This window comes from Lycorma delicatula, chromosome 1 (genome assembly GCF_047948215.1).
Source record: "Lycorma delicatula isolate Av1 chromosome 1, ASM4794821v1, whole genome shotgun sequence".
Lineage (NCBI taxonomy): Eukaryota > Metazoa > Arthropoda > Insecta > Hemiptera > Fulgoridae > Lycorma > Lycorma delicatula.
This window is the reverse complement of record NC_134455.1, coordinates 140,146,498-140,160,819: the sequence shown is the minus strand read 5'-3', so window position 1 is coordinate 140,160,819 and position 14,322 is coordinate 140,146,498. Positions and strand designations below refer to the sequence as shown.

Below are 14,322 nucleotides of genomic sequence, written 5' to 3'. Positions count from 1 at the left end.
ACTCAAAATATCATTAAAAAAACAGAAATTATGTCCCAAAAAACAACAAAATTAAAAGAAGTAAACAAAACAGTAATAAAATCAAAATAGTAACCCAATTTAAATACCTCTCAGAAATAATTCCTAAACAAAAAAAACCTCAATCCAAACATGAACAAATAAATTAGCTAAAGCACAAAAGTTATCCTGGTAAACCTATAATAAAAAACAGAATTATAAAACTGGAAGCCACATACGCAGCAGAAACACTCTACCACCTGAACAAGAGAAGACCGACAGACTCCAGAAAACTGAAAGAAGAATTAGAAGAACCTGCATAACAAAAAGCACCAGGATGGGCAGTGGTAGATGATGTTCTACAAAGAGTTAGAACCCATCACTGATACCATGCATTAGAGGAGACTACGATTCTTTGGACACATCATGAGGATGCAAGGTTTGAGACTTTGAAACAGCTGGTGTAGTACAATCTCAACTTGAAAAACACTATGACAGAAAGCAAATGGATCAGAGAAACAAGAGAGGATCTGAAGGAATTTGGCCCAATACCAGAAGACACTACAGACAAGATAAGATTAAACAAGAAGATCAAGGATAAAAACACTCACAAGAGAGAAACTCAAAACACAAACACTTTCAATAGTAGAAAGGGCACAGAGACCAGAACATACGTAAAAGCACTGGGAGGAATACAAGGCCCAAACAGTCCCTTCAAAGAGACTTGGATAATGGACTGACTAAAGTGATCCAAGTGGTTCAAAAAGGTGAAGGAAAAAAGCAAATGTAATTACAATAATTTAACTAGCATTACAATAAGATGTAACTAAAAATTGTAATAGCAAATAAAAAGTTGGAAGCTAACACAGTATTTTATAATATTAAAATCTTTAATATAAAATTAAAGACAGATGGTGTTGAAAGATCAAACCATTAATTCATAAAGATAATATTTTAGTGACAGTTTGACAGCTGCTTTAGGGAAATTAGTCTGTGTAAAATGTCAGAATCTAGCAAAAATATGTAATTTGGTTCTAATATGCCAGTTTCTTTTTTTTCCTTATAAACATCCATTAAAAATAATGAATTCTAGCCCATATAAAAAAACTGATGCTACTGACTGAACAGAAGTAAGCATACAAATCACATGCTAGCGATGAAAAAGCTTTTCTCAAGACTTTAATACAAAATTTTCTTAAATGAAATATTAAACAAATTCTGAAACATTATTCCATTCTGTACTACCATCAGAATCCTCCTACTGACACTGTGCTGATTTTATCCATTTGGTTAATAAACACAAAGGGAAAAATAATCAACATTATTTAAAAATCTACAAATATAAACTCACCAAACATCTTTTTCTATTGTTAACTGCTTCAGAATCATCATGTTATCGCCTAATTAATTAATTTTATTACAGCCTCCCCCTCAGTCATTTAGTATAAAGCACTACTGTTACTGCTTTCATACATGTAACTACTAAGTATGTGCAAATTGTCTTCAAATCACTCTTCAATATCACAATTGTAATAGGACTGAACAACCAATATCAATAATATACTACTATGTTTATACTACTATGACACCAAATTTTATAAAAATCTATAATCTTAGTGATTAAGTATCTACATTATGGTCATTTCAAAATCATCAACAAAGAAGAAATATTTGCAGCCTAGTTTTCAACATACATTGCGTACAGAGTTGAATTTTAAAATACAAGCACTTCATATAATTATTTAATTACTCAGAAAAAATGAAAATAATATAAGTTTAAAAGTCAAAGATTTCATTCAAGTTTTGTTATCTTGAATATGCATAGTAAAAAAAAAAAATAGACTTCCCTTTTGATTAAGGGTAATCAAAGGGGGAAAACATATTAGCATCTCAAGACTATGATAAGTCAAAAATACTGTGCAAGTAATCAACATAAAAATTATACCTTTGCCAATGCAATACAAACACATCAGTAAAAATGTTTATTATATAAACAACACCCATTAATTTATAACATTTTTCTAAACCAACCTGATGTGTAATAAGAGTGCATATAGGACGCAGATTAGCAGCTGGTCCACTTCTAAGTTCAACTAATTCTGAAAGTCCTTCCAATGGTTTTCTATGTCCATTACCAACAACTGATGCACCTTGCATATTTCTGTATAACCCTTGTAATAATGGACTGAACACCTGGAAAAAATTAACATTAGAAATATGAGAGAAAACTTTATGGGAAAATAACTGGAAAAATAAAAGTATATAGAAGGCATTTTTAATGAACTATTTTCTATAACAACCTGAAGATCCCAGGTTCAAATCCTGGTCAGACATAGCATTTTTCATATGCTACAAAATTTCCATCTCACACTCTTAAAATAATACATCTAAGTTTATAATTAAACAATCCCTTTCGTATGCTGGAAGGCGGAGGTAGATTTCACTGATGCTAAGTAGGGGATAAAAGAGATTTCCACGTAAAAGTTAAGAAAAACTTCAAATTTACTCAATACGACAATGGTTGCATGTGAAAAAAGTTTCACATATTTAGCATATGACACGCCCCATCTTCTTACAATTCCAGCAATATTTTGGTCATCCCTTGCCATAAGGGTTAGTCATATCAAAAATTGTTTCAGACAAAAGTTTTAGGTAATGTTTAGAGGATTAACGACCACTTTAAACAGATTCGATACTGTGCCTATTAAGGGAGGTATAATTTTTTTTGTCAAGACCCCATTTTTTCTACTCCCTGGGCCAGTGGTTGGTGATATCAAAAAACTTTACGTAGATAAGTTTTAGGCCCTTATCCAAAAAATAGTAAAAACTTTAAACAAATTCGTTATTTTACTTAAGAAAGTTATAGCTATATTTTGTTTTTTTGAAAGAGCCCACCATTCCCACCCCAAGGGTCGATTTTGCCCATTAACGAACTTGACCGAGATTTTGGGACATTATATTTTATATACAAATTTAAAAGTGATTAGCACAAAATTACGGCTGTTATAGTGTCCACAAGAAAGTGAAAAAAAAAAAAATATATATATATATATATTAAATAAATGAATACACAAACTTTTGAACTGACTGTTCTGGGGTCTGGGAGATGTGAAACGCGAAGATATGACGAACTTTTCCAGAGTCGAATCATGGTAACCATTACAATGGGTAGCTTCTTTCTTATGAAATCTACCTAACAATATTAAACACGAGCACAATCCACTATCAATGGATAATTACACTATAGATACTTAATGGATTATGACCATAACATTCCAGTCCAACTTAAAGTGAGGGGAAAAAGTAGTAAAAACGTATACAAATAAAAATGGAACATGTACTAATCAGATGTGAGAGAGAAAGAAAAGGAAATATGCTCCACATTGAGCATTAATCCTTTATTGCTTTGTCTTTTTATCTACATCGTCATGTAACTTTATTTTTATTTTTGAAATTACCATAATATTTAATATATAAAAAAACTGATTCAATTTCAGCTCAAAAATATAAAAATTAGACACTGACATTTCTTCTCAAGAGTTGCCTCAACAATGGTTTGTTGTGCGTAACAATGTGTGCTCTGTTATGTGTTGAAATGTTCTTATATTAAGGGGAATACAGCAGACATATATCATAACTATAATTTATGTTGCATAACCGACCAATTTGAAATTTAGTATTCAATGCTATTAGGAAAAATAATATTTTCAAAAAGATAAATTAAACGTAACAGTGTTAAAATTACAGTCCACAATGTTAATATTAATAAAACATTTTCTTTATTACGTAAAATAATATTTTAAATGTTTAATTTATTATAAAATAAACTCTCAGCCTAAGCTTTGAAAAATGAAAAAATAACTGAAAAAATAGTAATCAAATTGATAAAAAATTATGTACATTAAGAACAGAAGCCTTTGTTACTTATAGATCAAAGGATGAAACATGAATTCTATTGAATAATACTGGAAGAGAAAACCCCACCATCTTACAAACATATAAATGTTTTACTCACACTCAACTTAGTGTCTGTGTGAAAAAAATCAATAGTTTTACACATGCAATTTCCTCTCAAAAGTGTTAAAAAAAATCCAAACCAGGAAACAGTGTTTTGTAGTTAGCATTAACATGTAATGAGTTTTTGCTAATACAATTTAACACAGCAAACAGTAATTGTATAAATAGCATTACTAACGTTATTAATTAATTAACAATAACAATATGAACAGAATTATCAATAAACCAGTTCTTGAAATATTAGGTTCATATCATTTCTTTTTACCCAAATATCTTATTTTGGTTTACCAGATTAATAAAATGTTTACTTCTACAAAGGAATAAAAAAAAACCAAAAGAAATAATTTAATTTAAAAAAATAATACAAACTACACTATTTCCTGAATCAAGTTTGTATAGAAAGAAACAAAAGAATGGATAACACAGACCATGAATTAAAAATAAAAAACTAATGTTCCCAAGAGGTGATGTAATAATATATATCATATTCCTTCCTAGATTTTTTTCATACAACCTTGCACAGACAATCCTGTACTGACATTTAAATTACAAATATTCTATACCCAAAAATACAAGAAATATTCGTAAAGATATTAGGACCAATCAGCAGTATTTTAATTACAGATTTACAGTGTTTATATGAATAGTTCATCTAACTGCAGCTGTCTTTTATTTATTTTATTTTTTTAGTGTTTTTAAGTAATTTGCAATTAATTTTAGACCTCATTAAAACAACTCCAAATAATTCAATAAACTCTTATGAGAAAGTATATTTTTATTTAAATTTAATTTTGCTTTAATTAAAAAAGTAACACATTATAAAAATGTTCAGGTTTTCATTAAGTGTTTTATTTTTCAGATTGACCAAATTTGCTGTACTTTAAAAGTGTATCTTCTACAAAATGTTCTTTTAACTGAAACCAAAATAATGTTATTGGGATACAATTATTTTAAGTTTAACAAAAGTGCTAAAATGAAGTATGCAGTTTATTCAAATTATACTGCAGGTCAATGTGATAAGTTTTGAAATAATCATTTTCAAAAATTTAATTACAATAGAAATAACCATCTTGTATTCTATAATCACTTAAAATCAGGATAAAGCATCTTGGTAACATGAAAATGTAATGTACAAATATATTAGAAACAAAATTTATAAGACTATTGTGATAATAAAATGTCAATTCAAAAATTATTTTAATAATACTACAAATCATAAAAAAACTATATTGTATTATCATAGTAGTTAATATTTTAGATGTAAATTATAATTTTAGGCAAAATAATAATACAATTGTGATAAGGAATTATATTAGTACATTCTATTTAGAAGAAAGTATAAATTATTTTATTTTTTTGGCAAGTCCAATGAGAGATCCAAGTCCAAACTGTAAGTAAACTGATGAATTACATTTTTACCTCTAGCTATAATTATGATCTCCCTCTATGAATCATGAGACCTTGCCGTTGGTGAGGGGGGCTTGAGTGCTCAGTGATGCAGAGTAGCTGGACCAAAGGTGCAACCATATTGAAGATATATCTGCTAAGAGCCAGACTAAGGAATGATTCCTGAAAGAGGGCAGCAGCTCTTTCAGCAGTTGTTAAGGGTGTAAGTCAGGACGACTTAAACAGCCATATCAACATCACTCAGTCCTCTGAGTACTGCGCAGCTGAAAGCAATGGAAAACTACAGCTGTTTTTTTTCCAAGAAAATGTAGCTCTGCATTTTCATATAGCAATGATGCCCTTCCTTGGTAAAATATTCTGGAGGTAAACTAGTCCCCCATTCGAATCTCTGGGTAGGGACTACTAAGGAAGGGGTCACCAGAAAATTAAAAAATTACATTCTACAAGTCGGAGCATGGAATGTAAGAAGTTTAAAAAAGGTTGGTAGGTTACAAAAATTTAAAAAGGGAAATGGATAGCAAAAATGTATATGTAGTAGGAATTAGTGAGATTCGTTGAGAAGAGGAAAGCGACTTTTGGTCAGGTGATTTTAGAATAATTAACTCAGCTTCAAATAATGAGCAGGCAGGAATAGGTTCGTAATGAACAAGAAGACAGGGAAGAGAGTAGAGTATTTTAAAATGCATAGCGATAGAATCACTGTAATAAGGATAAAATCAAAACCTAAACCGACAACAATTGTTAACGTCTATATGCCTACAAGCGTCCATGATGATGAGGTAGAGTGTGTATATGAAGAAATTGATGAAGCTATTAAAACATATAAAAGGAGATGAAAATTTAATAATAGTTGGAGATTGGAATGCAAGCATTGGAAAAGGCTGGGAAGGAAATAGAGTGGGTGAATACGGGCTGGACAAAAGGAATAAAAGAGGGGACAGACTAATAGAGTTTTGCATGTATGATTTAGTAATTGCCAACACCCAGTTTATAAATCATAATAGAAGAATATACACATGGAAAAAGCCAGGTGTTACTGCAAGGTATGAGATAGATTATATCATGGTTAAGCAAAGATTTAGAAATAAACTAAAAATAAGCAGACATTGATAGCGACCATAATTTATTGATAATGAAATGTAGATTGGGGTTTAAAAACCTGAAGAAAAGATGTCAGATGAATCAGTGGAATTTAGGGAAGCTTGAGGAAGAGGAGGTGTAAAGAAGATTTTTGAGGACATCGCAAGAGGTCTGAGTAAAAAAGATATGGTAGAAAATGTAGAAGAATGGGAGAATGTTAAAAACAAAATTCTTAAATCAGCAGAAGCGGAATTTAGGCGGAACAAAGATAACTGGTAGAAAACCTTGTGTTTCAGATGATATATTGCAGCTGACAGATGAACGTAGAAAATATAAGAATGCTAGTGATGAAGAAAGTAAAAGGAACTATCGACAATTAAGAAATACTATAAACAGGAAGTGCAAACTAGTGAAAGAAGAGTGGATTAAAGAAAAGTATTCAGAAGTGGAAAGAGAAATGAACATTGGTAAAATAGATGGAGCATACACTTAAGGAAAATTTTGGGGTACATAAATTAAAATCCAATAATGTGTTAAACAAAGATGGTACACCGATTTATAATATGAAAGGTAAAGTCGATACGTGGGTGGAATATATTGAAGAGTTATATGGAGGAAATGTATTAGAAAATGGTGTTATAGAGGAAGAAGAGGAATTCGAAGAGGATAAAATGGGCGAAACAATACTGAGATCTGAATTTAAGAGAGCATTAAAAGATTTGAATGGCAGAAAGGCTCCTGGAATAGACGGAATACCTGTAGAATTACTCCGCAGTGCAGGTGAGGAAGTGATTGATAGATTATACAAACTGGTGTGTAATATTTATGAAAAAGGGGAAGTTCAGTCAGACTTCAAAAAAAAGTGTTATAGTCATGATACCAAAGAAAGCAGGAGCAGATAAATGTGAAGAATACAGAACAATTAGTTTAACTAGTCATGCGTAAAAAATCTTAACAAGAATTCTATACAGAAGAATTGAGAGGAGCGTGAAGAGGTGTTGGGAGTAGACCAATTTGGTTTCAGGAAAAGTATAGGGACAAAGGAACCAATTTTAGGCCTCAGATTAATGGTAGAAGGAAGATTAAAGAAAAACAAACCAACATACTTGGCATTTATAGACCTAGAAAAGGCATTTGATAACGTGGACTGGAATAAAATGTTCAGCATTTTAAAAAAATTAGGGTTCAAATACAGAGATAGAAGAACAATTGCTAACATTTACAGGGACCAAACAGCAACAGTAATAATTGAAGAACATAAGAAAGAAGCCATAATAAGAAAGGGAGTCTGACAAGGATGTTCCCTATCCCCGTTATTTTTTAATCTTTACATGGAACTAGCAGTTAATGATGTTTAAGAACAATTTAGATTCAGAGTAACAGTATAATGTGAAAAGTTAAAGATGCTACGTTTTGCTGATTATAAAGAAATTCTAACTGAGAATAAAAAGGATTTAGAAGAAACAATGAATGGCATGGATGAAGTCCTACACATGAAAATAAACAAGAACAAAACGAAAGTAATGAAATGTGGTAGAAATAACAAAGATGGACTACTGAATGTGAAAATAGGAGGAGAAAAGATTATGGAGGCAGAAGAATTTTATTATTAAGTAGAATTAATGATTCTAGTTCCTTTATTAATTAAAGTAGAATTATTTGGGAAGTAGATGGATGAAGCAGGAGCGATATAAATGCCGAATAGCAAAGGCGAAACGAGCCTTCAGTCAGAAATATTAAATGTCATCAAAAATTAATTTAAATGTCAGGAAAAGATTTTTGAAAGTATATGTTTGGAGCGTCGCTTTATATGGACGTGAATCTTAGACAATCGGAGTACCTAAGAAGAAAGATTAGAAGCTTTTGAAATGTGGTGCATGTTAAAAATCAGATGGGTGGATAAAGTGACAAATGAAGAGGTGTTGCGGCAAATAGATGAAGAAAGAAGCATTTGGAAAAATATAGCTACAAGAAGAGACAGACTTACAGGCCACATATTAAGGCATCCTGGAATAGTCGTTTTAATATCGGGGGGACAGGTAGAAGGAAAAAATTGTGTAGGCAGGCTATGTTTAGAATATGTAAAACAAATTGTTAGGGATGTAGGATGTAGGGGTTATACCGAAATGAAACGACTAGCACTAGATAGGAATCTTGGAGAGCTGCATTCAAACCAGTCAAATGACTAAAGAAAAAAAAATTATGATGTTATTTTGGAAATTCTTTTAAATACACATAGTAATTTTTCAGAAGTATAGACCACTACCGTTGACCTACTCACTTTTCTTTCATATCTGCAGTATTTCATCCATACAACCTTAAAAATATTACTTTTTCAGCACTATCTGAATAAGTTTATCTGTTACGAACAGATAAACCATTCACCTTAATACATATAAATAGCAATTGATTAACATCTGTTTTTTGACTCAAAAATATACCTGTGAGTAAGCAGTTTTGTTATGATGATGTGCTAAATCAAGAGATAAGGTACAGCTAAACTGAATAGGGATTACAGAAACACAACCCAAGAAAAGACAAACATCTAAAAAGCAAAGTAGCAATGAAATTTCTTGAACATTAAAATAATGATTTCTTATACATAATCATCCCATACCTTGTAAAAGGGAATTTCTTATTCTTTTTAAAAAAAAAATTAATTTAAAGATGTATAAAATAAATAAAAGATTTAAGTAAATATCAGCACAGCATATAAATAACTAGAATTACTTTAGATCATGTTCAAGTAAAGTAATGAGTACCAATTCTAATGATGATGTAACTGTTAATAGCTGTAACCAAAATGTTGATTTTATTAAAAGGGAATTTTTCCCAACCACATCATTTTTTGTAGAAAAATATTATGTATTTTCTGAACACAGCTTATATCAAATGTATGATAACAAATTATTCATGATTTAGTGTTACAAAAAGTAATTTTCAGCAATAAAAATTATATCATAAAAAATTGAAATACTGCACACTTTAGCTAAATTATACAACACAAATAACATCACACTTACATTTACATCGATAACAATCACTATACTGAAAAATAACAATAAAAAGGTCACCTTATTGAGAGTATCCAAGTTAGCTTGAGTTCTAAATATCAACTCTGGAAGGAATCCACGTGGAAGTGATTGTGAGAGAAGTGGTTGCAATAGTGGTGATGAGAGTGGACCAAGTCTACCAGTAAAATCAACCTCTTCTAAAAGAACATCCTGTAGCATCAATGACGTATACTGAACACACTGTGCACGTACTTCAGCCAATACATCACGCAATGGAGAACAACTGCTTCGCTGCATACAAAAAAATATGAATAAACTATTATTCAGAAGTAAAGATTTTTTGTAAGGGTTAAGATCACAGACTCAACAGTAAACTTATAACCACTACCACAAATGCATTAAGTTATATCTTCTATCATGGCTAGTATCTGAAATTCAAATCCTGATCAGCTCTGGCATTTTTTCATATAAATAATTGATTTACTATCATATATCATAAAAAGAAAGAGCTGGATAGCTGTATGAAAGTATCTCGCAGTTATGAGAGAAAATAAGTAAATAACAGACTGTCATGTACTGTGCTATAGGATTACAGAAGCAATTCAATAAATTTAGATCTTGCAGTTCTCAAAAAAAATGTTAGAAGGAAAAATAATTATGCATATATTAAGTCATTCACCAACAGCATTTTTTCGGCCATTATAAACACAAATAGTTTTTTGTCATACATTATGAACTTGTCACATTTTGTAAGCAATTCCCTACGATTTCATATGCACATATAAAAAAAACATTTCAGTAAATAATTTGATGTCATAGATAAAATCCTGAAGAATATATTAAGTACAATTTAATTTCAAAGAAAAGTACATAGCTAAAGTTTTGCTAAGATGATATCTTCATTTTTTAATGTACAGTGTAAAACTTGTAATCTTTGGATTCTTGTAATCTTCTGAGCTTTCAGTTTCTTTCAACTCACCTAAGTTACACTTCACGTTTTGATCTTTAATCATTCATGAACCAATAAAATCTACTACAATGCAGTTCAAAAGATTTGTATATTCATCAACCTCTTCAACAAATTCTTCAGCAAAAATATAGCATCACACTGACTTTTTTTCTGGTATTAACAAATGAGATATATGTCCACAGTTCTTTATTTTTCAAATTGTTGACTGAAATCTTATACCACATTTCTCAATCCCTGTTATTTCTTCTAATATCCAAACACTCAAAAGTTTTATCTTAGACAAAAATATTTTGAATTTGTTCTGCCAATTTTTCTATTCAGGTAATTAAAGGATGCCATTCTGTCACTATGCTTTATTGACTCACCCTTTTTTTGAAATGTTTATTCACTCAATCAATTTTTCTCAATAAGCATTCTTCATTGTATGCAATTTTTCAGCCTTCATTATAAAAATATCAGTAAACCTATAATTAAGATACATAAACCACAGAATAATGCATCAAACTGAAATTATAATGAAGAAAACTGTTTGCTTGACAAAATCAGTGTAGTGCAGTGAGCACAGAAAACAAAACAATATAAAGAATCAAATATCACTTACAATCAAAAATTATATTAATTAATTACCTTTGGATGATTCCGTTCTTCAATAGCAACACGTGAATAACAATCTGTGAGATATGTTAAACTAACAGTTGCAAGAGAGGGAGAAGGTGATGGAGCAGGAGTAGCTTCTTCAGCAGACTCTTGATTCATACCTTCAGGTGTTGAGCAAGACAGAGGTGATGGTAAAGGATTTTCTCCTGATGCTATTTGACACATTACTTCCATCAGTGATTGGCTAATAAGATCCTAAAGAAAAGATACTCTTTTAAAAGTAAATAAAAGAAACTTTATCTTGAAAACAAACAAAATTAAAGTTAATCAGTTTCTTGCAGGCAAAATGGAAACCTGGCAGAACACCAAGCCACAAACATATTTACTCTCACCTTATACAAAAAACTTAAATCTCACATGGCCCATACTATACAGCCACCATAATCTACAGAATAGAAATCTCTAATTATGCAGCAATACTCAAAAATGTTTATCAGATTAGAATTTTTTTATTGGTAGCTACAAAGTTCCAGGGCTAAGCCTTTAGTTAACCAACTTTAAACATTTAGCTTCTTCAATACATTCTCTATTTTGAACAGAAAACTACATATAGATTTCCTATTGCTGAAAGCAGTGTTAGAATTTTGTTGTTGAAAGACTTCTTACAAAATCACATTTGCTTTTATACCTTCCAAGGAACCTACATGGGTCATTGCAGGTTTTTTGACAGAAAAAAATTAAATATTGATACAACTAAATCAGGTAAAAAATTAGTACTAGATCAGGTAGTAAAAAATTATAATGGTTGGAATTAACAAAATTGTTATATTTTTTTTTTATTTACAGTAATCAAGTGGTACCAAACGTGTTAGAATTAATGTTAATTTCATGGGGATTTGATGCAAGGAAAAAATTATTCTATGCTGGCAGAAGTATATTTTAATTGGTATTGTATAGTGCATATAATTCAGTTTATAGTTTGCTGAAGGTAAATAAAATCAGTATATGACTTTCACTTATTACCATAAGCACGTTTTTTATTGCGCCTTCAGTGAAAGGGAATAATTATAATTATCTACCACATATTTGGCAATTACAATTTATTACCTCTAATATTGTCATATGTTTGGAAAAATATACACTTGGCTTTTACTTCTTTAAATCAATTAATGAAATTTGTTATAATACTAAAATATTTTTAGGATTTTTTTTTAATTTGTTAATAATCAGATTATTATTAACATTATTATTATTATTATAACAACATTAACCTTTTAGTGGCAATATCTAGTACTCTTTAGAGTCTTGCAAAGATTTTGTTTAATTACAGAAACCTTCATTTTTCATTAAACATACTCATATAATAGCACAACGAATTAAAGATAACATTCTAAATTTTAATATGATATTAATATCATATTAATAAATAATATTATTTTTCTAGATTTTAATGATTGTTAAATTAACAATAACACTCATAAGTTTTTTTTAAGGAATGGTGTTAACATTGCTCAATATTTCCACAGCACTTTTAATTTAACAAACACATTATGCTGTTTACACCAAATTAAAAAAATTACTACTTAATTAATTAAATGCAGACATTAACTTGATTACTTTATTTAAATCTCAATAAGGAAAATATGGTTTTGTGATCCTGATATTACAAATGAAAATTTAACTATAATTACTCCTGTCTACAAATAAATATGCCAAAGAAAGTATTGCAAAACTGTCCTGTATATAATACCTTACACATTAAACATAAAAATAAAAAATAAAAGAAAATATCACATCATAATACTCCTACATTAAACTTACTGTGTGCTGATCTCCAAAGCAAAAATTTGATTGCATATAAACTTACCTGAAGAAGTAATAGCATCTGAAAGTCAGGGATAATACTTTTGCACCTGAACATTTACTCATAGTGTTAAAGCTAAGACAAAACTTACAGTAAGAAGCCAAGTCCTTGAGTGAAGTATCTAAGATTAGATCTTCATTTAATTTTAATTTATCGCTGAACACTTGACATAATTCCTCATCAAGTGGAAAATGTTGAGTGAATAGGTCCTTAATTGGGAACTACCACAACCACCCTACATCAATTTAAAACTCATTCACCAAAAAACATGTTAGGTACAGTAGAATTCAGAAATGGAAAATGGAATCAGTACAGTTTATTTGGTATAATGTAGTTACTAGTCAGGGCAATTAATAGAACAAGCTTTCGACACTCAAAAGACATGATGACAAATGACCCTAAGATTGTACATTGTAAAGAGTTACCTTTCTAAGGTAAAAAATCTCAGTATTAAAAAATAGACTAAGAAGCAATGGACCAAGATTGGAAATGCATGGGACAATGGGTAACAATCATTTAATTTGAATGTTATTATTGTGTCCTGATTGTAAGGTAACCTCATATACAATATAAAACATTCAAATTAAATTGATGGTTGTCACCCACTGTTCCATGCAGTTCTAATCTTGGTCCATTGCTTCTTATTCATTAATACTGATATTTTTTAATAAATTCATGTGCTTCACATTTTCTGACAATGCCAATTTCTTTCATTAGAAACAATTTCTGGATGCAATGCAGGATGATTTTGGTGATCTATAAAGATAATGTACATTAGTATATGACTGAATATAGCTAAATGAAACCTGCATTTTATACTCAGTAAATGAGTATTAGTAAATTTTATTACAGCAATAGTGTCGATCAACAATGCCAAGAATTAACTCTAAAATACTGTAGTGCTATTTTTAATCTTTTCTAAATTTTTTCCAATCATGTTAATATTTTACTAATGAACTATCAAATGCAAAATTTATTTTAAGTTCTTTTTAAAAGTTACAAGATATCTGTCTTTAAATAGGTTTGTCGCTTATCTGTAGCCCATACTATAAATAATAATTCTTGAGCTTGAGATTCAAAATAAGCTTCTGCATTATATTTATTATAAGAAATTTTATGTATTTGTGATCATATTATATTATTGTGTTTTAAACATATTGTGATCACCACTGATGAGTTGCAAATTTACAAGAATTTATTTAATATACAAATCAGCAAAACATTCTACTGATATTCACAAGGAGTTATTTAGTTCAAATAAAATATGTAGTATTAATGAACAGTTGTATGTGGTGATCTAGGTTACATTATTAAGAAATACTATTAATTATTTAATCATATGCTTATAGTCCACATCCACCTTCTTACAATATTGT

At 29.9% G+C, this 14,322-nt stretch overlaps 1 protein-coding gene across 1 annotated transcript in view; it reads right to left on the bottom strand.

Annotated features, from left to right (window-relative positions):
• Ube4B (Ubiquitination factor E4B) overlaps positions 1-14,322 on the bottom strand; it is a 118,969-nt gene that overhangs the window by 89,301 nt on the left and 15,346 nt on the right. The window contains exons 5-7 of the mRNA XM_075362502.1: positions 11,113-11,337; positions 9,576-9,806; positions 2,029-2,190 (exon numbers count right to left, since the gene is read on the bottom strand). Of these exons, the coding sequence (XP_075218617.1) occupies positions 2,029-2,190; positions 9,576-9,806; positions 11,113-11,337 (618 nt within the window). The remainder of the gene's footprint in view (positions 1-2,028; positions 2,191-9,575; positions 9,807-11,112; positions 11,338-14,322) is intronic.